The 25,352-nt window shown below is 35.8% G+C and overlaps 1 protein-coding gene across 1 annotated transcript in view; it reads left to right on the plus strand.

Annotated features, from left to right (window-relative positions):
- Nucleotides 1-8,801: 8,801 nt before the first annotated feature.
- The window catches only part of GRM8 (glutamate metabotropic receptor 8), a 2,175,877-nt gene continuing 2,159,326 nt past the window's right edge, over nucleotides 8,802-25,352 (plus strand). The window contains exons 1-4 of the mRNA XM_053719190.1: nucleotides 8,802-8,873; nucleotides 15,750-17,930; nucleotides 24,435-24,498; nucleotides 24,796-25,253. Of these exons, the coding sequence (XP_053575165.1) occupies nucleotides 8,802-8,873; nucleotides 15,750-17,930; nucleotides 24,435-24,498; nucleotides 24,796-25,253 (2,775 nt within the window). The remainder of the gene's footprint in view (nucleotides 8,874-15,749; nucleotides 17,931-24,434; nucleotides 24,499-24,795; nucleotides 25,254-25,352) is intronic.

The raw sequence follows: 25,352 nt of genomic DNA on the forward strand, positions 1-25,352 counted from the left end.
GTTCATATCATCTCCGTTTCATCTTAAAAAAATTTCTACCAACATAGATCAAATTACATTCACAGGTAAGGACGAAAATCACAAGCACCCCATTGAAGCCTATTATGTGAGAGATTTAGCGCAGCCTGCACTATGAGATATCCTGATGTTAGTGCACCTAGGCTTTCACTCATGTGCTAACATATTAGTTTGAACTTGTAATATAAGCACAAAAAATAAAAGTGCTATTGATTTAAATTGAGCAGTGTTAGCATACAATAATGCTAATATTATTGCACTACACTTCTAATCTAGGGCATAATGTTTAAAGAGTGTTATTTAAATGCATGATATAATATTAAAATATATAATGTACCTATAAAATAAAATTGCCTAATAAGTAGTGATGTCGCGAATAGTTCGCCGGCGAATAGTTCCCAGCAAACATAGCATGCTCGCGTCCGCCCCCTATTCTTCATCATTGAGTAAACTTTGACCCTTTACCTCACAGTCAGCAGACACATTACAGCCAATCAGCGGCAGACACTCCCTCCCAGACCCTCCCACCTCCTGGACAGCATCCATTTTAGATTCATTTTGGAAGCTGCATTCTTAGTGAGAGGAGGGACAGTGTAGCTGCTGAAATTGAAATTGATAGCTAGGCTAGTGTATTCAGTGTCCACTACAGTCCTGAATGACTCATCTGATCTCTGCTGTAAGGACAGCAGTCAGCTTTTTTTTCCTGTGTAATCTGATTGCAGTTGCCTGCCTGCCAGCGTGTGTGTCAGGCCCACTTGCCCAGTGCCACCACTCATATCTGGTGTAACAGTAGTGTAGATTTAAAAAAAAACAACAACACTTTTTTGACTGTGTTAAATAATAGCAGTCAGTTTCCTTCACACGTGTGCGTTTCAGGGCCTGCCTGCCAGGGCACAGTGTCACCCCAGTGCAACTCATATCTGGTGTAACAGTAGTGTAGATTTAAAAAAAACAACACTTTTTTGACTGTGTTAAATAATAGCAGTCAGTTTCCTTCACACGTGTGCGTTTCAGGGCCTGCCTGCCAGGGCACAGTGTCACCCCAGTGCAACCTCATATCTGGTGTAACAGTAGTGTAGAACACTAAAAACAGGGGCAAGATCTAAACAATCTGCCAATAAAGAGCGCCACCTATTGGTTGGCAGGAGTATAAAGTATTATATGAATCTATATAGATATTGATATTTGTAATAAAAACCCACCAGTATATATAAAAAATTAACAAATCAATAAATTGATAGATAAACAAAATAAATAAATGAATAAATGAAACAAAGCCACTTTAAATAAATATTGCTGTTAAGTGACCTTATCTGAAAACTTTAAAAGCAAATAAGCAAATACAATTTAAAGGATATCGTTTGTATCGATATATTGTAAGGGCTCTGTCTTCTAATCCACACTGCAGCGTCCTGGATAACACCACCGGCAGGATGGGGTGGCTGGATGAAAAGATAACAAAAGAGAAAGGAGACAGGAGCGCAAGGGACTGATCTGAGTGTAGTATAGTAAAACTTAAATTTTAATACAAAAGTTACAGTGACAAAAACACACTCACACTTTCCAACCTCAAACAGAATGAGGTATGAATATTTTTTTACTGTGTTAAATAATAGCAGTCAGTTTCCTTCACACGTGTGCGTTTCAGGGCCTGCCTGCCAGGGCACAGTGTCACCCCAGTGCAACTTATATCTGGTGTAACAGTAATGTAGATTAAAAAAAAAACAACACTTTTTTGACTGTGTTAAATAATAGCAGTCAGTTTCTTTCACACATGTGCGTTTCAGGGCCTGCCTGCCAGGGCACAGTGTCACCCCAGTGCAACTCATATCTGGTGTAACAGTAGTGTAGATTTAAAAAAAAAAAAACACTTTTTTGACTGTGTTAAATAATAGCAGTCAGTTTCCTTCACACGTGTGCGTTTCAGTGCCTGCCAGGGCGCAGTGTCACACCAGTGCAACTCATATCTGGTGTAACAGTAGTGTAGATTTAAAAAAAACAACACTTTTTTGACTGTGTTAAATAATAGCAGTCAGTTTCTTTCACACGTGTGCGCTTCAGGGCCTGCCTGCCAGGGCACAGTGTCACCCCAGTGCAACTCATATCTGGTGTAACAGTAGTGTAGATTTAAAATAACAACACTTTTTAGACTGTGTTAAATAATAGCAGTCAGTTTCCTTCACACGTGTGCGTTTGAGTGCCTGCCTGCCAGGGCACAGTGTCACCCCAGTGCAACTCATATCTGGTGTAACAGTAGTGTAGATTTAAAAAAAAAAAACAACACTTTTTTGACTGTGTTAAATAATAGCAGTCAGTTTCCTTCACACGTGTGTGCGTTTCAGTGCCTGCCAGGGCACAGTGTCACACCAGTGCAACTCATATCTGGTGTAAAAGTAGTGTAGATTTAAAAAAACCCCACTTTTTTGACTGTGTTAAATAATAGCTGTCAGTTTCCTTCACACGGGTGCGTTTCAGGGCCTGCCTGCAAGGGCACAGTGTCACCCCAGTGCAACTCATATCTGGTGTAACAGTAGAGTAGATTTAAAAAAAACAACACTTTTTTGACTGTGTTAAATAATAGCAGTCAGTTTCCTTCACACGTGTGCGTTTCAGTGCATGCCAGGGCACAGTGTCACACCAGTGCAACTCATATCTGGTGTAACAGTAGTGTACATTTAAAAAAACAACTGTAATAGATTGAATAGCAGTTAGTTGTCTGCAAGCGTGTGTGTCAGGCCTACAGCGTCTACTCTGCCAACTTCTGCCAGTGCACAGTGTTACTCATATCTGTTGTCACAGTAGCTTGCACGCATAGTACCACCAATCGAAAAAAAAATGACAGGCAGAGGCAGGCCACCCCGTAGGGGCCGTAGTGTTCATGGTGCTGTGATTCCCTTTGGCCCTAGAATAATGCCCAGTGTTCAGAGGCCACGTACCCCAAACTCGAACATTTCTGAGGACATAGTTGACTGGCTAACACAGGACACCCAATCTTACACAGCTTCCGCTCGGAACCTTGACGCACCATCCTCCTCCAGCTTAGCTTCGGGCACCTCTCAAGTTACCACTCGCCCGCCTGCTGCCACCACCAACACTAGCACCACAACCGCTTCACTTGATCTGTCAGAGGAGTTATTTACACATCAGTTGGAAGAAATGATTGATGTGCTACCATTATTTTCAGAGGATGTAGATAACAGGGATATGTCTCAGTCAGGCAGCATTACACACATGGACGTACGGTGTGATGATGATGATGTTGTACCCGCTGCAGGAGTTTGGTCTGTCACTGTGAAGCGGGCATAACCCTTACACTACCTGATCAATACAGCATCATACCTGATGTTTTAAAGCACGTTATTCCAAACAATTTAGGAATGTTAGGTGATTTATTCCCTTTATGGCTTAAAACCAGACTCTGAATCAACTATGTAATTTTCCATGGGAGTTTTGCCATGGATCCCCCTCCGGCATGCCACAGTCCAGGTGTTAGTCCCCTTGAAACAACCTTTCCATCACTATTGTGGCCAGAAAGAGTTCCTGTGGGTTTTAAAATTCGCCTGCCCATTGAAGTCAATGGTGGTTCGCCCGGTTCGCCCGTTCGCGAACTTTTGGGGGGCGAACCCAAATTTTTAGGTTCATGACATCACTACTAATAAGATAATATGTTTCTTTAATGTCTTAGGAGTTCATTGAAGGGGGATGAATAAACTGCTGGTTACTAGTGCCATAACTAAACCTGTTTTTGAGCTCTCTGCTATTATGAGAGTTATATTTTTTTCTTTGTTTTTCATTTTCAATGTGGTTTGAAATCCAAAAGTGAAAGAGTTGATGTTAGTATCTAGTATCTGTTTCAGATTTCAGACCAGCGCTGGATTTCACCTATGTGACAAAGACAGATTTGTTGGAGCTGACCTAAAAATGTATGAGATTTAGGGCTCCATTTATGAAGCTCTGATATGAGCTTCAGAGCCCTTTCAGCTGCAGGTCCACATGAGCATGAACACATTATGACAACTGTTTTGTGGGGTATGTCAATCCCCCCCGACATTTCCAACCGGGAAGATTGACAGCCTCTGCTCTTGCGCAATTGGCTGAGCGGGAGCAGGGGTTAAAGGGACATGAAACCCAAAAATTTTCTTTCATGATTCAGACAGAGCATACAATTTTAAACAACTTTCCAATTTACTTCTATTATTTAATTTGCTTGCTGAAATTTGCAAGGCTGAATACGGCGAGCGTATTGCTCGCCGTATTCAGCGAGGCCTGTCGGACCTGATCCGCACTGTCGGATCAGGTCCAACAGACCTTGATAAATAGGCCATTGAATCTAGGACTCTATCTTACCTGCTAGGCTTTTAACCGCTTACTCAAACAGAACAAGGCGCTGAACAAAATGCATGCTGATGTCATCTATGACATGTGCGGAAGCTCCCACCCCCATTCCTCATTTCCTTTTTAATCATGTCCCAATTGTAACCCATATGACTTGATACTGCGAATGCAGCCGTTTCCCTGTTAGCCTTCAGGCTCACCGGAAACAAATGTTAAGAAGCAGCGGTTGTAAGACCGCTGCTCCATAACTTATCTGCCACCTCTGAGGTGGCAGAGAGCAATCATCCCGATTGGATACAATTGGGATGATTGACACCCCCTGCTAGCAGCCGATTGGCCACAAATGTGTAGGGGGCAGCATTGCACAAGCATTTCACATGAAATGCTTGTGCAATGATAAATGCTGACAGTGTATGCTATCGGCATTTATCGATGTCAGGCAGATGTCCGCCCGAACATGATAAATCAGCCCCTAAGTATCTATATGTTGTATCTACATTACACAAATAAAAAATACAAAAATACTAGTCCACTAAGCACCAATATAAACTGAATAGAAAATGCCATATCATTTCCATCATAAACCTTATATTCAAATATAGTGCTCAGAACCATCACTATCTGAGGACCTAAACGCAACCCTGTATATTGATAGTTAACCATATACGGGAATAAATAAATCTGGGATGAGTGAGTGTATGTACACAATCCCCCCAGGTCAGTGCTTAATGTATATCAAAATTCAAATATACAGATGGTGAGTTGTTCTCCCAAATTCTCTAGCTATTCTAACCAGCCCCTAAAGCATTAAAGCTTGTATGTCGATATCCATATTTATCCCATTGGGTACCATACAATCTAAATCATAAATCTACTTACTTTCCTTTTTCCTTAGCGTTACTAATCTTTCATGGGTATCTTTCATAGGCTGTATACATTCCAATATCCTGCAGGTCTGCATGAGCATGAACACATTATGACAACTGTTTTGTGGTGTATGTCAATCCCCCCCGACATTTCCCCAACCGGGAAGATTGACAGCCTCTGCTCTTGCGCAATTGGCTGAGCGGTAGCAGGGGTTAAAGGGACATGAAACCCAAAATTTTTCTTTCACGATTCAGACAGAGCATACCATATTAAACAACTTTCCAATTTATTTCTATTATTTAATTTGCTTTCTTTTCTTGTTATCCTTTGATGAAAGGTTTATCTAGGTAAGCTCAGGAGCAGCAAAGAATCTAGCTTCTAGCTCCTGATTGGTGGCTGCATAAATATACTGATTGTCATTGGCTCACTTATGTGTTCAGTTAGAAACCAGTAGTGCATTGCTACTCCTTCAACAAATGATAGCAAGAGAATGAAGCAAATTAGATAATATAAGTAAATTAAAAAGTTGTTTAAAATTGTATTCTGTATCTGAATCAAGTAAGAAAATTTCAGGGTTTCATGACCCTTTAAGTTGCACACTCGCAGTACTGTTCAATGGTAAATGCGGTCCGGTCTTTCTTAAATGTGGGCCAATTTAGGCTTACAGGGCAAAAAAAGCCCTTCTTTTTAATTTGTTACATCTGAAAAGCAATTTAAAATGCATTTTTAAGCAACTTAATTTGTGGGAGCAAACATTTTGTTTAGTGAGTATTCTGTCCATATGAAGGACTTGTAAGTTTAGTTAGTTTGAAGCTCAAAAGAAACAGTTTTATGCATGCAAGATATTTTTCATTTTTAAATAGTGCTTCATAACCCTAAGCTAAAGTTTGATATCCTAAATTTTGGGAATGGGAGAACTGCCTTCTTTCCTCAAGAAGTGGTATCAAAATGTCCTTTATAAGCAAACCTTATTGGAAAACAGAAGATCCTAAATAAGAAAACAGTTCTCCTACGTGAAGTCTATCCTTAGCCATGGAGGACCTTGAGGTTTGACTTGTGGTTCCTAGATGTCTTTTCTGGTATTAAAACAATTCCTGTTTTTAGCAGTGCTAAAAAATATAAATTCGGAAATCCTTGTTAATAGATACAGGATATAGAAAGAACCTTGGGTTGTTGGTCTTTGTTTAGACATCTCAAGTCACATGCTTGGTTTAAAGGAGCACTTAAAGGGACAGTCTAGGCCAAAATAAACTTTTATGATTCAGATAGAGCATGTAATTTTAAACAATTTTCCAATTTACTTTTATCACCAATTTTGCTTTGTTCTCTTGGTATTCTTAGTTGAAAGCTTAACCTGGGAGGTTCATATGCTAATTTCTTAGACCTTGAAGGCCACCTCTTTTCAGAATGCATTTTAACAGTTTTTCACCACTAGAGGGTGTTAGTTCACGTATTTCATATAAATAACACTGTGCTTGTGCACGTGAAGTAATCTGGGAGCAGGCACTGATTGGCTAAACTGCAAGCCTGTCAAAAGAACTGAAATATGGGGCAGTCTGCAGAGGCTTAGATACAAGGTAATCACAGAGGTAAAACATATATTAATATAACTGTGTTGGTTATACAAAACTGGGGAATGGGTAATAAAGGTATTTTCTATCTTTTAAAACAATAAAAATTCTGGTGTAGACTGTCCCTTTAAATAAAAATTAAACTTTCATGATTCAGAAAGAGCATGCAGTTTTAAGATACTTTCCAATTAACTTCCAGTATCAAATCTTGCATAGTCTGTTTATATGCACACTTTCCAAGTCACCGACAGCTACTGAGCATGTGCACAAGTTTACAGTGTATACATGTACTAATGTGTGATTGGCTGATATCTGTCACATGATACAGGGGGATGGAAAATGGGAAAAATTTGTTAGAAAAAATCTACTGATTATTTGAAATTCATAGTAAGTGTTTTTGCATTGTCTTTTTATTATGCACTTGCTAATTATGCAATTCTACTGCATTTAATGGTCTTTTAATTAGAGGTTCATATATCTTACAGTCAGCTGAGATTTTTGTTCTTGTTAATTAATGTCAGACGCCCTATCCTTGAGTTATTGTTTTTTATTTTCCTTTTTTGCTTCTATATTATTTCTGTTATACTGGATTATGACAATAACCACTGGAATATGATTTTTTTGATCATGAAATATCAATTTGTTGTTCTATATATTGTTTTATCATAACATTTTTATATAAAGGCTTCTGGTTTAACTAGTTTTGGAGAAAAAAATTACTAGAAAAGAGAATTACAAGAGATCTGGGTATTATAAATGTGCTGATTCTGTGGTTTGTAACATAAATAATCAGAATGAAAGGAATGTAATGGAGTTAAATCCAATGTTAGAAGCCAGTCTTTTAAAATGAAATACTGTATATCTTATCATACTCAGGTGTGATTTTATCTGCTGAGTTGCAGTAACAATGTACAGTATAAAGGTCATACCTCTCTAAATATGATAAGGGATTTCAGAAGTGTAGTTTAGCATTATATTTTTCAAAGTCTTATTCTAAAAAATATATGTGTAGATACTCATTAAACCAGATTGTGGGGATGGACATTGTTATCAGATGGGTCAAAAAAAGATTTTATAAAGCATCTTCTAATTATTTTTCATGATTTTATTACTCAATTTAGTCAATTAATTTAAACAATTAAAGGGACAGTCTACACCAGAATTTTTATTGTTTAAAAAGATAGATAATTCCTTTATTACCCATCCCCCAGTTCTGCATAACCAGCACGGTTATATTAATATACTTTTTACCTCTGTGATTACCTTGTATCTAAGCCTCTACAGACTGCTCCCTTATTTCAGTTATTTTGACAGACTTGCAGTGTAGCCAATCAGTGCTGACTCCTAAGTAACTCCATGTGCGTGAGCACAATGTTATCTATATGGCACACATGAACTAATGCCCTCTAGTTGTAAAAAAAAGTCAAAATGTATTCAGATGCGAGGCAGCCTTGAAGGGCTAAGAAATCTGCATATGAGCCTCCTAGGTTTAGCTTTTAACTAAGAATACCAAGAAAACAAAGCAAAATTGATGATAAAAGTAAATTGGAAAGTTGTTTAAAATTACATACCCTATCTGAATCATGGAAGTTTATTTTTGACTAGACTGTCCCTTTAATATAACATGTTTTTTTTTTTACTGTAATATAAATAATTCTTAATAATTGGAGGAATTGTTTAAGTTTAATAGATAGCTTTTATTCCAATACATGTAAATAAAAGATCTATGTACAGTTTGTTATATTACACTGCTCCTAATGGGATAGAATCAGAGTAAGAAATAAATGCTTGTGCACGACAAGACCGTCATGAATTCAAATGTTCTATGTAACAGCTGAAAAATATCATAATCAATGTTAAAATAATTTTGTTAAATGCAAAATGAATAAATATAAAACTATAGTCAAAGGGTGAACTTGCATTGAGAGGAGTATCCATGCATTTAGTCCAATGATTGATATAGTATTTCAAAATGTTGGATAGAGTTTTGGACTTTGCACCCCAAGATGTATGGTAGCCAACAAGTGCAGGGAAATGACTTGTTACTGGAATGAAAGTGACAACAATCTAAACCAAAAAAAGGTAAAACAACATATATATTTAAATTTTTTAAGATCTTGCTGCCGAAAAAAAGGGATCTTCCCGCTTGTGCTGAAAAAGTTGTTTTTTGGAGTTTGATGTAAAACACAGATATTTCCCACAGCAAACAAGAACAGTTTACAATGCAGAAAAGCAATCATTTTATCTTCTTCACCTGTATTTGTAAAACACTGCCATGTGTATTTTAATAGAGAAAAGTAAAACCTAACAAACATGAATGAGGGGCTGCCATGGGCATTCAGAGACATTCTAGAGATGTGGTTGGGATTTTCCACTTAAACATTGTTCAAGCACACGTCTCAATATTTATAAAGCTGGCAAGGTTGTCTCATTTTTAGTTTTCTTTTATATTTCTTTACCTGCTTTCACATTTTCCTTTTCGCATATGTTGGAGCTAAATGTCTTAATCGATTACGTTTTTTTTTTTTTCATTTTAATTTGCTTGTTTATTAATGTTTTGAATGGGGTTTTTTTTTGGTGTTGGTATCCTTGACAGCGCACTTCTGCTATACTTAAAGGGACACTGTACCCAAATTTTTTCTTTTGTGATTCAGATTGTGCATGAAATTTTAAGCAACTTTCTAATTTACTCCTATTATCAATTTTTCTTCATTCTCTTGTTATCTTTATTTGAAATGCAAGAATGTAAGTTTATATGCCCGCCCATTTTTGGTGAACAACCTGGGTTGTCCTTGCTGATTGGTGGATAAATTCATCCATAAAATAAAAAAGTGCTGTCCAGAGTACTGAAACAAAAAAAAAAAGCTTAGATGCCTTCTTTTTCAAATAATGATAGCAAGAGAACGAAGAAAAATTGATAATAGGAGTAAATTAGAAAGTTGCTTAAAATTGCATGCTCTTTCTGAATTATAAAATAAAAAAATTGGGTACAGTGTCCCTTTAAGAAGCTGAAGGGACATTTCAGCCTAAATTAAAATGTACATTAATGCATTACCCTTTTGAATAAAAGCATTTTTGCAAAATAATTGCATTAGCAAGAACACATCTACAAAGTAGTAAAAACTATCACTCTTTTAAGTATGAACTTTTACTCTGCATTTGCACATGAAGCATATCTAAATATGCTTCATGCAACAGCATTTTTAATAATGTGTCTAGTCAGAGAGCTGTCAGCGCCTTGTATTGTTCTTGTGTTGACTCCATTTACATGATACAAGTCACTGCACGCTCTCCGAGCCGACACACTGTTACTTTACTTGAAGCATTTTTCTCAAGGCAAGTATATTGCAAAAATGCTTCTATTCAAAAGTGAAATGCATTGAAGTGCATTTCAATTTTTTTTCTCTGGAATATCTTTTTAATGGTAATATGATAGATCCTGGTCTATTGATTATAATAGAGCTGTTATTGCAATACACAGTTGTAATTAGAAGCCGCACCAAATCTTTATGAATTCCAAAAATGTATTTAGCTGCATAGTTGTTGAAAATTAGATATTAATTTGATTTTAGCCTATGCTATTGTCTCTTTTCAAGGGGATTTCCACCCACACCTTTGTAAAATAGTTTGTGTTCTTGGATTCTGCAAAATTCCAGTGATTTGATGTTGAATGTGTCTTATAGATCTTAGGGGCCTGTTGATAATAGATCATTTTGCATCCCACTTTATTTTTCAGATTTTATCCTTTTTTAACTGGCACAAATATCCAGAAGTTATAGCTTTCCTTCAGGAATGTCCCTCAAAAGTGGTCACACCTTCAAACTTTTCTCCACTATTACCAAAACTATCACAACAATTTGATGGAACTTAGTCTTTCTAATGCCTATCACCCTTTAGGGCCATCCCAATCTTGGTATCCTGTACTTTTGAAAATGTCCTTTTTTTCATTTATCATATTCCTTTTAATTCGATGTTTTCCTCAAGGTGTACATTTTTAATATAGCAGACAGGACTAACTCCACTCGTCTTCTATTTTTTACCATTATTTTTACAATAAACTTTCTCTTTAGAGTTGATGTCTTAAAGAGTATGAACTTTAAACCTCTTCTTTTATATCTCAATCCTCTAAACAACTTCTTATTTCCATCTCACATCCTTATGCTCCAGTTTCTTCCACTATTATTGCTAGATGGGCTAAAAGGACTATGCAGCTTATATTTGGGTCCTTTATGGATCTGTTGTGCCTACAGATGTAGTGTTGTTTTTTTACCTTATAATGGCCTTGATTAGAAGTGGAGCACTAGTGATAGTGCATGATTAGCTATCTTTATCGCGACCCTGTGCTAAGAATAGCGCACAATCTGGTATTAAAAGTGTATAGTAAAAAAGATTTACCAGAGAATCTTAACTGGCAGACATTCTTCAGTGCATCTTATACATTTAATGGATAGCACAGGGTGTGCTATTATCCATCATATTACAAGTGGTGAGTTATGCGTTATGCTTGAGTGCAACACATAGTAGTTCTGCAAAATGTAGTATTCTTTGAGACCTGAAGCAAAGTTTTAAGGCTTAAATATATGCATTATATATATATATATATATATATATATATATATATATATATATATATATATAGTATTTAACTCATATATACACATATTCAATGTAAAATAAAGTTGTTTTTTTAATTGATATAAATGTTTTAACAGTGATTAAAGGGGTTATGGTATATGACAAAGTGTTGTGCTGGAAAGGACTCAAAGGTGTTTGTGTGTTTTTTTGTATTTGTGTAGATATATGTGTATGTATGTATGTGTATGTACATATGTATAAGTATATAAGTTAGTATGTGTGCAGTGTTTTAAACTTATATTTCAATAGAAAATCATAGTTTAAATGTTAGTGAAGATCACTAATACTTGACCTTTGGCTTAGCCCACTTTTGAGTTTTGTATTACAGTTTTTCTGCACTCCCCCATTGAAGTCTGTTATGTCAGGGATTTAGTTTACTTACATGATCCAAAATCCAGATTTGAGCAAGTCCTAGCCTTTCACTCAAACACTTACATATTACTTTTAACTTGTAATATGGGTAAACAAAATACAATAATTTATTTAACTTGAGCGGTATCTAATTTTATTTTGATAGAAAAGGTCTCACTTATTATGAAATAGATACAGCAAGCACATTCCACTCAACCCTTCCCTCCATACCCCACCCCACTGCTTACTCATTTATATAACATTCACTTTTAATTGAGATCAGGTGCAAGTGTCACGTCACCTGACTACAAGGTAACTTACACCATGGGGCTGATTTATCAAATGTCTGTCCGACGTGATATGCTCAGCGGATCATGTCTGACAGACATCGCTGAATGCTGACAGCATACCCTGTTAGCATTTAACATTGCACAAGCAGTTCTGGTGAACTGTTTGTGCCATGCCGCCTCCTGCAGATTCGCGGCCAATCAGCCACTAGGATCGGGAGCTATTGATGTTTGTTCTCTCATTGTGTAACACTACCACTTGGTTTTCAGTGTCTGATTACACAACTTAGATCCCATTTTTATATTACCAGCCCAGGATATACCTCTTTAAACATGTGGGGGTTCTGTGTGCAGCAGGGTGTAGTTGTTTGAATCCTCACTCTACCAAATTCTTGCTACTGTCTGCCAAGCTTTACAATGTCTTTTATATGCTACATATGTATAATGTTAAAACTTGCTCTTATATGAGTATATTATCAATAACCTAGATCCCGTGTAACAAATCTGCCCAGGTCATACCTCCACATTTAGGGTGAAGATTCTGTGTGCAGCTGGGTGTGGTTATCCAAACTATATTTCCAAACAACACATTTGCATTATTAGGTACCTTGGTTCACCCAGGTTTATTTTATTCTGTTTCAATATTTTGAATTTGATACTTCTAGCAATTTCACATTGGTTATCCTATATTGTGCACTACAGTATATATTTGTATATCCTCTGTTTTGGGGGATGCAGTTATGTGTCATAACTTTCAACTGCCTATGCCAATAAATTGTTGTCAAATTTGCAGCTTTCTACTTAGATGAAAAGAGTGCTCAAAATCCCTGTCTTTAAAGAAACAAGTATTTTCTTTGATTCTTTTCTCTCTTTAGCTATTCTTGATATATTTTTTATAAGGGTCTGCAACACTAGCCCTATGGCTTTTTTGTAAGGTGAGTATAAGGAGTATATACACATTTACTTCACCCGTCCAGCTCTCAGTCCTAGCAATTGTTTCCCACTTTGTTTCTTGCTCGATTAGACTATATATATATATATATATATATATATATATATATATATATATATATATATATATATATATATATATATACTTGAATTTCTATTTGTCCTAATTACTAATGATATAACATAAAAAAGCAAGAACAAATTATGTTCCTTCAACAGATGTGTGAGCACACACCTCTTCATCCACTCCAGACCATCATGGATGTCAACAGTCATAACTCATTTATTTTGCCACTGAGGAGCTTCTTTAAATCTTTTCAACTGATTGTGATAATCTACTAGGGCATGCTCCTTATTTGTATTCAGAAAGGGGTGTATAATAAGTTCAGTCCTTTTTCTTTCTCACTCACATCCAAAAGTAAGAAGGAAAATGTTCATTGAGTTCAAAGTTCACAAATATCCTTCAATCTCATAATTTTAATGTCAGGGATCACAGTATATCTGTAAAGATTGAACTTTTATAGAGTTTTTGTTTCATTCTTCTTCAACTTGACTCCTATGTATCTTATGTTAGATTATTTTATATTTCAGAATTTCTTTAAAATACTTTTTTAATGCATTTAATAGGAATCCTTAATGTATAAACAAAATAAAATAAAATAAAAACTAAAGAATACAGTAAAATAAAAATAATAAAAAAAAGTCTTTCTTCGTAAAAAAAAATTCAATAAAAAAGTTATAATACAGGTCAAAATCAGAAACTTGTACATAAATATATGATAACAAATATGATAATCGACTTGACCAAGAAGCAGAAATGCTATGTAAAAGATTTGTAATGTACAGTATGCTAGCTAGAATTATTATATTGCATTCAGTTATTGCTATAATAATACAATTGTGTCTATTTAAAATCCAACTGAGAATATACATTTTATTATTTAAAGGGACAATTTACTGTAAAATTGTTTTTCCTTTAATGTGCTTCCAATGACTTGTTATAGTAGCTGTAGAGTATAGAATATATGAGTAATTGCTTATTTAGGTTTATTTTTGTATATTAAATAACTGTCGGCTAGATTAGGAATTTTGCGTTATGAGTGAAAAAGCAGCGTTATGGCTCTTTTTCACTACCGCTGGTATTACAGGTGTTGTAGGTATAGCTGTACTGCACACCTTTTTGGCCGTAACGCAACGTAACTACCTCACCTTTCAAAAAGTCCTTTTTAAATGGGACTTCTATAGTGCCGGTATTGCCTGTCCGGCCAAAAAGTGAGCGGAACAGCCCATAACTACAAGATCTGTACCGCCACCTGAAAGTCAGTAGTTATGGGTTAAGCCCTCCCGCATTGCAAACACTAAAATAAAATTATTAACCCCTAATCTGCCGCTCCGGACATCGCCGCCACTATAATAAACATATTAACTCCTAAACAGCCACACTCCTGTATTGCAAACACTAGTAAAATATTATGAATCTGCTGCCCCCAATGTCGTTGTCACCTACATACACTTATTAACCCCTAATCTGCTGTCCCTAACATCGCCGCAACCTACATTATTGTTATTAACCCTAATCTGTTGCCCCCAAAATCGACGCTAGCTAACTAAATTTATTAACCCCTAATCTGCTGCCCCCAATATTGCCGCCACTGTACTAAAGTTATTAACCCCTAAACCTAACCCTAAGTCTAACCCTAACCCTAACATAACCCTAACCCTAACACCCAATAACTTTAACATATTAAAATAATTACAAATAAAAATTACAATTAAAACATAAATTAGTCTTATTTAAAAATAAATAAATACTTACCTGTAAATTAAAACCTAAGCTAGCTACAATATAACTAATAGTTATTGTTATTGTATCTAGCTTATGTTTTATTTTTATTTCACAGGTAAGTTTGTATTTCTTTTAACTGGGTTGATTAGTTATTAAATAGTTATTAACTATTTACTAACTACCTAGTAAAAATAAATACAAATTTACCTGTAAAATAAAACCTAACCTTACACTAAAATTAAATAAATTTAATTAAAAAAATACATTTATAACCGCTGTGAGATCTCGCCAACTTCGTGGTCTGACCACTCCGCAGTCACACTGAAACTCTCATGGCCTGAAACACAGACAGAACCCTTCAGCTGGAAACTAGATGAAACCTTACTGCATAACCCGAACTCCGTTGACAAAATATCCTCACTTATATCAGACTATTTCACACATAATATCAACTCAGTAACAAACAACTATGTAGTGTGGGAAGCCCACAAGTGTGTCATTAGGGGAGAATTGATAAAGCTCAAAGCCCAGCACCAACAACACATTCGCCGACAATATGCAGAACTTACAGAAACATTTACAAAATTAGATCATGCATTGAAATGCAAACCTAACGATCCCCTACTAGCACAAGACTATCTTGAAGCCAGAAAAGCGTTAGATAATTTTTTAGAAATTGAGTATCAAACTTTACATAAAAAAACTAACTGTAAGTTTTATTATGAGAACAATAGAGCAGGAAAGCTACTAGCGCGAGCTTTAAAAAAGAAAAGACTCAAATCATTTATCTATGAAATACATAGGCCAAAATGCAAGACCCCTCTCTATACTACTAGAGAGATTCTCCAAGTCTTTCAGGATTATTACACAGAACTTTATAATATTTCTAAAACCCCCCTAACTGAAGAACACCTCTCTAACCTCAACACTTATATTGATCATTGTCAGGTCCCCAAGATTACCTCAGACCAATTGCAAAACCTGAAAAGGCCCATAACCACACAGGAACTTCAACACGTAATATCAGAATTGCCTAATGGGAAAAGTCCAGGCCCTGATGGCCTATCAGCTAAATACTATAAAGCTTTTTCCTCCATCCTTATCCCCCACATGGTCCAACTTTTTAATGAGGTTTCTGGGGAAAACCCGTTTCCACCATCAATGCTTGAGGCGCAGGTCTCGGTGCTCCCAAAACCAGGCAAACAACCAAACACACCAGCGAACTTTCGCCCAATCTCTCTACTTAATGTGGACATTAAACTTTACGCGAAGATTTTCGCGACCCGAATTAATCTGATCCTCCCAACCTTAATACATATAAATCAAGCAGGGTTCACACCTACACGAGAATCCAGAGACAACACCACAAAAATTTTAGCTCTTATGGAATATGCACACAAACATCAGGTTCCCTCCGCGTTCATTTCTATGGACGCGGAGAAAGCCTTTGATAGGCTTGATTGGACATTTCTGAAACAGGCCTTACTTAAATTTGGATTTGACCAAGAACTAATCATGAAATTATTCGCACTATATAATGCGCCTCAAGCAAAAGTTAAACTAAATGACTCCTTCTCCTACCCTTTTCAAATCAATAACGGAACCAGACAAGGCTGCCCGCTCTCACCCCTCCTTTTTGTCTTGTCAATAGAAATACTGGCATCCTATATTAGGAATAATAAAGCTATTACGGGACTCCAAATAGGCTCAGCAGAATATAAAATCACATTATATGCAGATGACATATTTCTTACCCTTACGAACATAGAATCCACACTCCCTTATCTCCTGGATACCTTAAATAAATATGGGAAATACTCAAATTTTAGTATAAACATTACAAAGTCTGAACTGCTACATATTAATCTCACCCCATCCACCGTAACACGCCTGCAGCGGCAATTCCAATATAAGGCGCAGAGCAAAGCAATTAAATATTTAGGAGTCTACATAACCCCCAACATCTATGATGTTGTGACTTTAAATTACGAAAGCCTAATTTTAAACGTTAACTCATTGTTAAGAAGCTGGAATAGTAAATTTCTATCATGGATGGGGAGACTTAATGCAATTAAAATGATTATATTGCCCAAAATACTTTATCTGTTACAAACTTTACCTATACCCCTCCCTGACTCACTGATTCATAGACTACAGAAAGCGTTAAATACCTTTATTTGGGCAAACAAACGCCCACGCATAGCCACAGCTACATTATATAGACCAAGAGAACTCGGAGGCATTGGAGCGCCCAATATAAAACTCTACAGAATAGCTACTTTTATGTCCAGGATAGTAGACTGGTGTAAAAATGCCTTAAATAAAGAATGGGTCCAACTAGAAAACAATTTGATAGGTCACGACAATATATGCGGGAACTGTTGGCTTACCTCCAACCAGAGAACGCTTTCAGATGCTACCCCATCCTCAGTTCGAGAATCATATAAAATATGGGACAAAATCATACGACAGCATAAAGGCATTTCTACAGCGCAATCCCCTTTAACTCCGATAGGGGGCAATGTAACATCCCCACTTAATATTAATATACTTGAGCCACAATTAGTAACTATCAATGATATCCTTCCGGTCCATACCCTATATGAGAATGGAAGGGTTAAATCGCAAACAGATCTTGTTACCAAGTGTGGACCCAGACTGCAAAATTGGTTAACATATTCACAGTTAGCACACTTTCTTTCAACACACCCATCTAAACCGCATTTTACTCGTCCATTAACACCTTTTGAGAATCTGTGCATTAATCCACTGCCAAATAAAGGCATACTCTCCATAGTACATAAACAACTTCAACTGTCTAGCTATAAACACCTACCATCCTATGTTGCCAAATGGGAACAGGAATTTGATAGCCCGATACCAGAACAAACTTGGTATGACATATTCAAATATATGAGCAAATCTTCCTCCTCGATTTCCATTCTGGAAATGAACCTCAAATTCATGTGCAGATGGTATTATACACCTTCACGTTTACATCAGCTATTCCCTAACACCCCAGCAATATGCTGGAGGGGTTGCCAGGAAATTGGAACCCCACACCACATTTGGTGGCAGTGCCCGAAAGCTAAATACTATTGGGAAACAATCAAGAAAGAGGTTGAACGAGTATTGAGTATCTCTATACCCTTCGAATTAAAAGTTTTGCTCTTCAATCATTTCCCTAAAATAAAATGTAAGTTAAGATTAGCACTATTAACAATAATGGTAAACACAGCCAAAAGATTAATCCCGTTGCACTGGAAAAAAACAGATCTACCCACAATAGAAGCCTGGAGACATACAGTCACACATAATCTAGAACTAGAAAAATACCATTACACACAAATACATCGACAAGATGATTACCACTCCATATACTTTCTATGGGAGGAATACTTGAATATGACTTTGGCTCAGACCTAGACCATACATAGCATATACAAATGTTTATATTATGAGACAAAGCCGGTATCCTGGTACATTAGTAGTTTTTATAATACTCATATACGGTTTTTAATATATTGTGCATTGTCATATAGAGAAATGTTTTCCACTATAATATGTTTGACTTTTGTATACATGACTTGATAATGTGCTCAAGTTATATCTGCCTAAATCTAAATGTATACTGATTTATTTTCATCAATAAAAATGTTTAAAAAAAAAAAAAAATACATTTATCTAAATTATAAAAAATAATAAACACCAAATTACAAAAAAAATAAAAAAGAAATTATCAAATATTTAAACTAATTACACCTAATATAATAGCCCCCCAAAAATAAAAAAAAACCTAGCCTACACTAAACTGCCAATGGCCCTTAAAAGGGCCTTTTGCGGGGCATTGCCCTAAAGAAATCAGCTCTTTTACCTGTAAAAAAAAATACAAACAACCCCCCAACAGTAAAACCTACCACCCACACAACCAAACCCCCCAAATAAAATCCTATCTAAATAAACCTAAGCTCCCCATTGCCCTGAAAAGGGCATTTGTATGGGCATTGCCCTTAAAAGGGGATTTAGCTCTTTTACGATGCCCAAAGTCCCTAATCTAAAAATAAAACTCACTGAATAAACCCTTAAAAATAACCTTACACTAACCCCCGAAGATCCACTTACAGTTTTTGAAGACCAGACATCCATCCTCATCCAGCCGGGAGAAGTCTTCATCCAAGCAGCAAGAAGTCCTCAACGAAGCCGGGAGAAGTCTTCATGCAAGCGGCAAGAAGTCGTCCTCCAGGCGGGCAGAAGTCTTCTTCCAGATGGCATCTTCTATCTTCATCCTTCAGATGCGGAGCAGCTCCATCATCAAGACATCTGGCGCGGAGCATCCTCTTCATACCGTCCCAGCCGTACACTTAAGGTTCCCTTTAAGGGACATCATCCAAGATGGCGTCCCTTGAATTCTGATTGGCTGATAGAATTCTATCAGCCAATCGGAATTAAAGGGTATAAAATCCGACTGGCTGATGCAATCAGCCAATAGGATTGAGCTTTAATCCTATCGACTGATCCAATCAGCCAATAGGATTGAGCTTGCATTCTATTGGCTGATTAGAACTGATCGGAACTGATCAGAAGGATGAGGATAGAAGATGCCGTCTGGAAGAAGACTTCTGCCCCTCCTGAAGGAAGACTTCTTGCTGCTTGGATGAAGACTTCTCCCGGCTTTGTTGAGGACTTCTTGCTGCTTGGATGAAGACTTCTCCCTGCTGGATGAGGATGGATGTCCGGTCTTCAAAAACTGTAAGTGGATTTTCGGGGTTAGTGTTAGATTTTTTTAAGGGTTTATTGGGTGGGTTTTATTTTTAGATTAGGGACTTTTCAGGGCAATGGGGAGCTTAGGTTTTTTAGGTAGGTTTTTATTTGTGGGGGTTGGTTGTGTGGGTGGTAGGTTTTTACTGTTGGGGATCGTTTATATATATATTTTTACAGGTAAAAGAGCTGATTTCTTTGGGGCAATGCCCTGCAAAAGGCCCTTTTAAGGGCTATTGGCAGTTTAGTGTAGGCAAGGGGTTTTATTAACTAGGTAGCTAGTAAATAGTTAATAACTATTTACTAACTACTCTACCTAGTTAAAATAAATACAAACTTAGCTGTGAAATAAAAATAAAACCTAACATAGATACAATGTAACTATTAGTTATATTGTAGCTAGCTTAGGGTTTATTTTACAGGTAAGTATTTAGTCTTAAATAGGTATTATTTAGGTAATAACAGTAATTTTATTTAGATTCATTTTAATTATTTTAAAGTTAGGGGTGTTAGGGTTAGGGTAAGACTTAGGGTTAGGGTTATGTTTAGGGGTTAATATATTTATTTAGTGTTAGTGATGTGGGAGGCCAGAGGTTTAGGGGTTAATAACTTTAGTATAGTGGTGGCGGCGACATTGGGGGTGGCAGATTAGGGGTTAATACATTTATGTAGGTGACGGCGACATTGGGGGCAGCAGATAAGGGGTTAATAAGTGTAGGTAGGTAGCGGCGATGTTGGGGGCGGCAGATTAGGGGTTAATAAGTATAATATAGGTGTCGGTGATGTCGGGGTGGCAGATTAGGGTGTTTAGACTCGAGGTTTATGTTAGGTTGTTAGGTTTAAACATACATTTTTTCCCCCATAGACATCAATGTGGATGCGTTACGGATCTTTACACTCCGTTATTGCAGGTGTTAGGCTTTTTTTTAGCCGGCTCTCCCCATTAATGTCTATGGGGAATTCGAGCACAAGCACGTAAGAGCAGTTCAAAGCAGCGCTGGTATTTGTGTGCAGTATGGAGCTCAACGCAACCATATAGCTGGGTTTTTGCAAACCTGTATTAGCAGCGCTATTAAAGGTGAGCGGTGACAATAACTTGCAAGTTATTACCAAGCCACTCATAACGCAAAACTCGTAATGTAGCTGTGTGTTTGTTCTTTGAAACCACAACCCATCAAAAGGGATTGAACATGTGAAATCAGATATTCCTATTTATCACTGTCTGTACATACAAATGTTTCTTTATGTTATCTCTGTCTGGAAACCAAAGCACAATACTTAGAAAGAACAATTAAATATTAATATTTTATTATTCATATCTCCTACCTCTTACTAGTGTAATTTCTTCTGCTAGCTATGTTTATACAGCTTTTCTATAGACAATACTTAAGTATATAAACGTTGATTATAGATAGGGATACCAGATGCAAAATCAGCTATTTAAAATGCTGATATAAAGGTCATTAAGCTATTTGTAAAAAATGTAATACACTCCAGCAGGTAAAATGGATAATTGGGAGCAAATTAAAGAGGAGAAATGTTTAAGATATATTATCCCTTTAACTAAAAAGTCAAGGAAATAAAAAATAAATCGCTGACAAAAAAAGTAATATTCAGTAGATTATGTCAGCCTCACTAGTTCATTTCATATAACCCACAATTCACCTTTTTGATTCACATTACATACTCTCAATCCAAAGGCCGTTTTTTGAACACAGAGTTATATTTCAGAGGTATTTTGCTATTTGGACTGAGATTATTTATAATGTTGGATCACCTAGAGTAAACTATGTGAGCACTATTTATCATTTAATGGACAGAAAAATCTACCAATTTGATTTATTTATATGCAATGCTTTCTATATACATTTTATAGCAACATACAGAGAAATTGGTGAACAATTATATAATCAGAGGTGTAGATCTATTATTTTTTAATAGAGTACTTCAGTGTTGTAAATAATTAATTTTATACATTAATTTTATGTATGAACGCACACTCGCCTCCATTCTATTTTCAGAAAAATAGAGAACTTATCATTTTTTTTTACGCTTTGCAGAAATGAAAATATGCAGTGACCAGAACAGTTCTTGGAACTTATAAGCATTTTGTTTTTTGCTTCTATCTAGCAACAGCAAACATAGTTTTAATGGTATTGGAAACAAGCCATTTCTTTAGAAACTCTTATTTTTCAAGGGTTTATTATCCAAAGATAGCTCAATTTGTGTCTTTAAAATTGTGATGTCTCTATCCAATATATATTTAACTTTCTATCTAAAGTTTGTATGTTGTTGAATATAATTTGACTAGTATTTTTTTTATTATGCTGTATTTTATGATTTTAATAGCTGTATATGGCCATGATAATGCTTATTCAAGTGGGTCATTTATAGAAACCCATTGGGTTTAACCTAGTACATGTAACTGCCTGCAAACATTTTGTCCTTTTTTATCCTCAACCCATATTCAGCTTAGAGTTTGAAAGGATAGAAACAAAATGTATCTCTCCTATCCAAATATACTAAATGTTTAGAACAATGTAATGATCTTGTGTGCACTCGTCCTCTCTCTCTCTCTCTCTCTCTCTCTCTCTCTCTCTCTCTCACACTTTTCTCTCTGTTTCTCACACCATCAAGAATAGTTAAAACTGGTAGTCTATGATCATGATAACAGTTTAAAATCGCAGTTTAAAATGAAGAATTTTTTTTTTGTCATAAATCTATCTATATATGTATATAAAAATAAAGAGCTGCTTAACACCTACTGTTAAATCTTAACAATTGTTAACAGTCTCTAAAGCAAATTGAATTCAAATGGTAAGACAAAAATCCATAACTTTAATAAGAAATATTGGTTATGACAAAAATGGTCACAGTTCATTTATATTAATGAGATACAGAAAAATATACAAAGGTACACATTGCAATACAGTTTCAAAATAAAAAGAATCAAAACAGAAAGCCTAAACAATCTACTCACAAGTCAGCAAGTGTCAAAGGTTTCCGACTCAAAGAGAATTGAGATTTAAATCCTGAGTTACTTACGCAATTTCAGAAAAAGTTCTCTTAAACAAATGACAATTTTTGTGTACAATTTTCCCCACTGTATACATGGAAAAACTAGCTCAGGTTCCTAAATCAGCCCATCTTGGTTAGAGGGGGGTAAGAGAATCCACCCTCCAGCTTTTATGGTCCTTATATTGCCAGTTAAAGAAAGTCCTGAATTTATTCTATTAGCATAACTTTTGTACAGGCACATTTAAGTTATCTGCATTTTCCATTTTTTATTGCTCCAAGGCAATATTATGATGTTGGTTATAGCCTGTTGTCAATCAGCTATGTTTTTGTTTCTTTGTATCCTTTGTTGAAAAAAGATACCTAGGTAGGGTCAGGAATTGCTGATGGGTGACTGCCAATATATGTGACGTTATTAGCTCACCCGATGTGTTTAGCAAGCTCCCAGTAGTGCATTGCTGCTTCTTCAACAAAGGATACTAAGTCAATGAAGAAAATGAAATAGAAGTAAATTGGAAAGTTGTTTAAAATCATATGCTCTGTCTGAGTCATGAAAGAAAAATGTTGTGCTTAATGTCCCTTTAAAGGCTGGTATCAGGCTCTGAAGATACTTTGGGGTTGTGATGTACATCTCCTAGTTTTACAGAGAGGCCATACACATATTTGTGTCTGTTTTAGAAATAAATCCTAAGTTATAAGAAAATTAACATCTGCTATGCTGGAAAGTGCTAGTTACATGACACATTGTAATTGTATACTTGTCTAGAACTAGTAAACTAATTAATATTTACAACCCAGGCTAAAACTTGTGTAACCCAGATGAGCTCAAGTTTACAATACTAGTTAGGTCTGGTAACCTGCTGACATTCTTATTAACACAACTTCTCCAGCTTGGCCCCAGTCTGGTGGAACTCTCTTCTTCACTCCACAATATTCTCTCCCCTATTTCTAAATGTTCTGGGATGTATACAATGTATGCTAACCTTTCTGACCCCAGATCCTCTCCTTTAATCAGAACCTGCGCCCCCTTAGGATGAAAGCTTACCCTACTGTTCTCAAGTTTACCTTCTTGACCCTTGACAGGGCCCTCTACCAACTCTGCAAAAACTGCCTCTTAAATGCTACCTTTGTGTGTTATACCTATGTTTATAAAGCTACAGAATCTGCTGCTGCTTTACAAATAAATGATAATATTATTATTAATAATAATAATAATAATAATAATTAACAGCTAACAACACAATCATAGATAGACACATTTCTGGTTACAATATATAATGATTACAAAAATATGGTTACAGGCGCTCCACATTTTATAATTTGTTACTATAAATGTATCAATCTATTCATATTTCCAGGCTGAAACACAATGTGATATTGCTATTAAAGAATAACAGGATATGTGGGTTTTGTTTCTTTCAATCTTTGGAACTAGCTGAAAATATATTTGCTAAAATATTTATTGTTAACAAAATGTTGTTATATGGTTTGATAAATCAGTTTAGGGAGTAATTTCCAATGTGTTTTAATGCATATATTTAATTTTTATTACTGATGCAGAAGAAAATATATATACATTTTACTAAAGGAGAAGAATGTATTATTCATAAGGCTAGATATGTTTATTACAATTTACATTTATAAATGCACTTTAACTATCCTTAAAAAAAGTAATTGTGATAATTTAAAAAAAGTATCTTTGCATAGCATAAGTAGCTGTGGGTAAAGTAAGATATGAGGTTAATGCAGTATAAATCTATTATAGCGTAACTGTGGTTGTGATTACACTAACAATAGTTGGGTAAAGTTTATTTTCACTAAAAAAAACATGTAAACATTTTGTTGTCTTTATATTACTAGGAGGACTTTATACAAGGAGTCAACAAAGAAGACATGACTTGGAAACAGCTGGCTGCATTCATTTGTAAAAAATATAATTGACACAATACAATATTTTGTTTCCTCAGTTGGATATGGTGATTCTATCACATTAAATTAAAATTTCCTGGCTTGCAGAAAAAACTTTGTCTCTCTACTATACTACACACCCTTATGTCGTCACTTACTGGGCACTGATGATAGGATCTAGAAGGTGCTGCTTCAACGGGTCTATTTCTTCATATATAAATCTAGAAAATTGGTCTTTGGTTGGCAACCATGTTTTCAAGAAACCTGGAATACAAAAGAAAACATTCTACTTCTCCCTACATTTTCTTTTTAGCTATCAAGTGTTATTGGATTTTATGTGTGATGCAAAGAACCAATGGACAAGAATATGCTCATTCTATCAGAGTGGAAGGGGACATTATACTTGGAGGTCTCTTCCCAGTCCATTCAAGAGGAGAGCGAGGGGTGCCTTGTGGAGACTTAAAAAAAGAGAAGGGGATTCATAGGCTAGAAGCTATGATGTATGCAATAGATCAGATCAATAAAGACCCTGACCTTTTAACAAATATCACTTTAGGAGTGCGCATCCTTGATACTTGCTCAAGAGATACCTATGCTTTGGAGCAATCTTTAACCTTTGTGCAAGCTTTAATAGAAAAAGATGCTACTGATGTGAGATGTGCAAATGGCGACCCACCTATTTTTACTAAGCCAGATAAAATAGTTGGTGTAATTGGAGCTGCAGCGAGTTCTGTATCCATCATGGTTGCAAATATTTTAAGGCTCTTTAAGGTAAGGCAATCATTTTTAGATACCAAATTAAAAAAAATTCAACACTAAGTAATATTTAATATTCAAGAGAAACACAATGTTTTATTAAATATTGTATTT

Source organism: Bombina bombina, chromosome 6, assembly GCF_027579735.1.
Source record: "Bombina bombina isolate aBomBom1 chromosome 6, aBomBom1.pri, whole genome shotgun sequence".
Taxonomy (NCBI): Eukaryota; Metazoa; Chordata; class Amphibia; order Anura; family Bombinatoridae; genus Bombina; species Bombina bombina.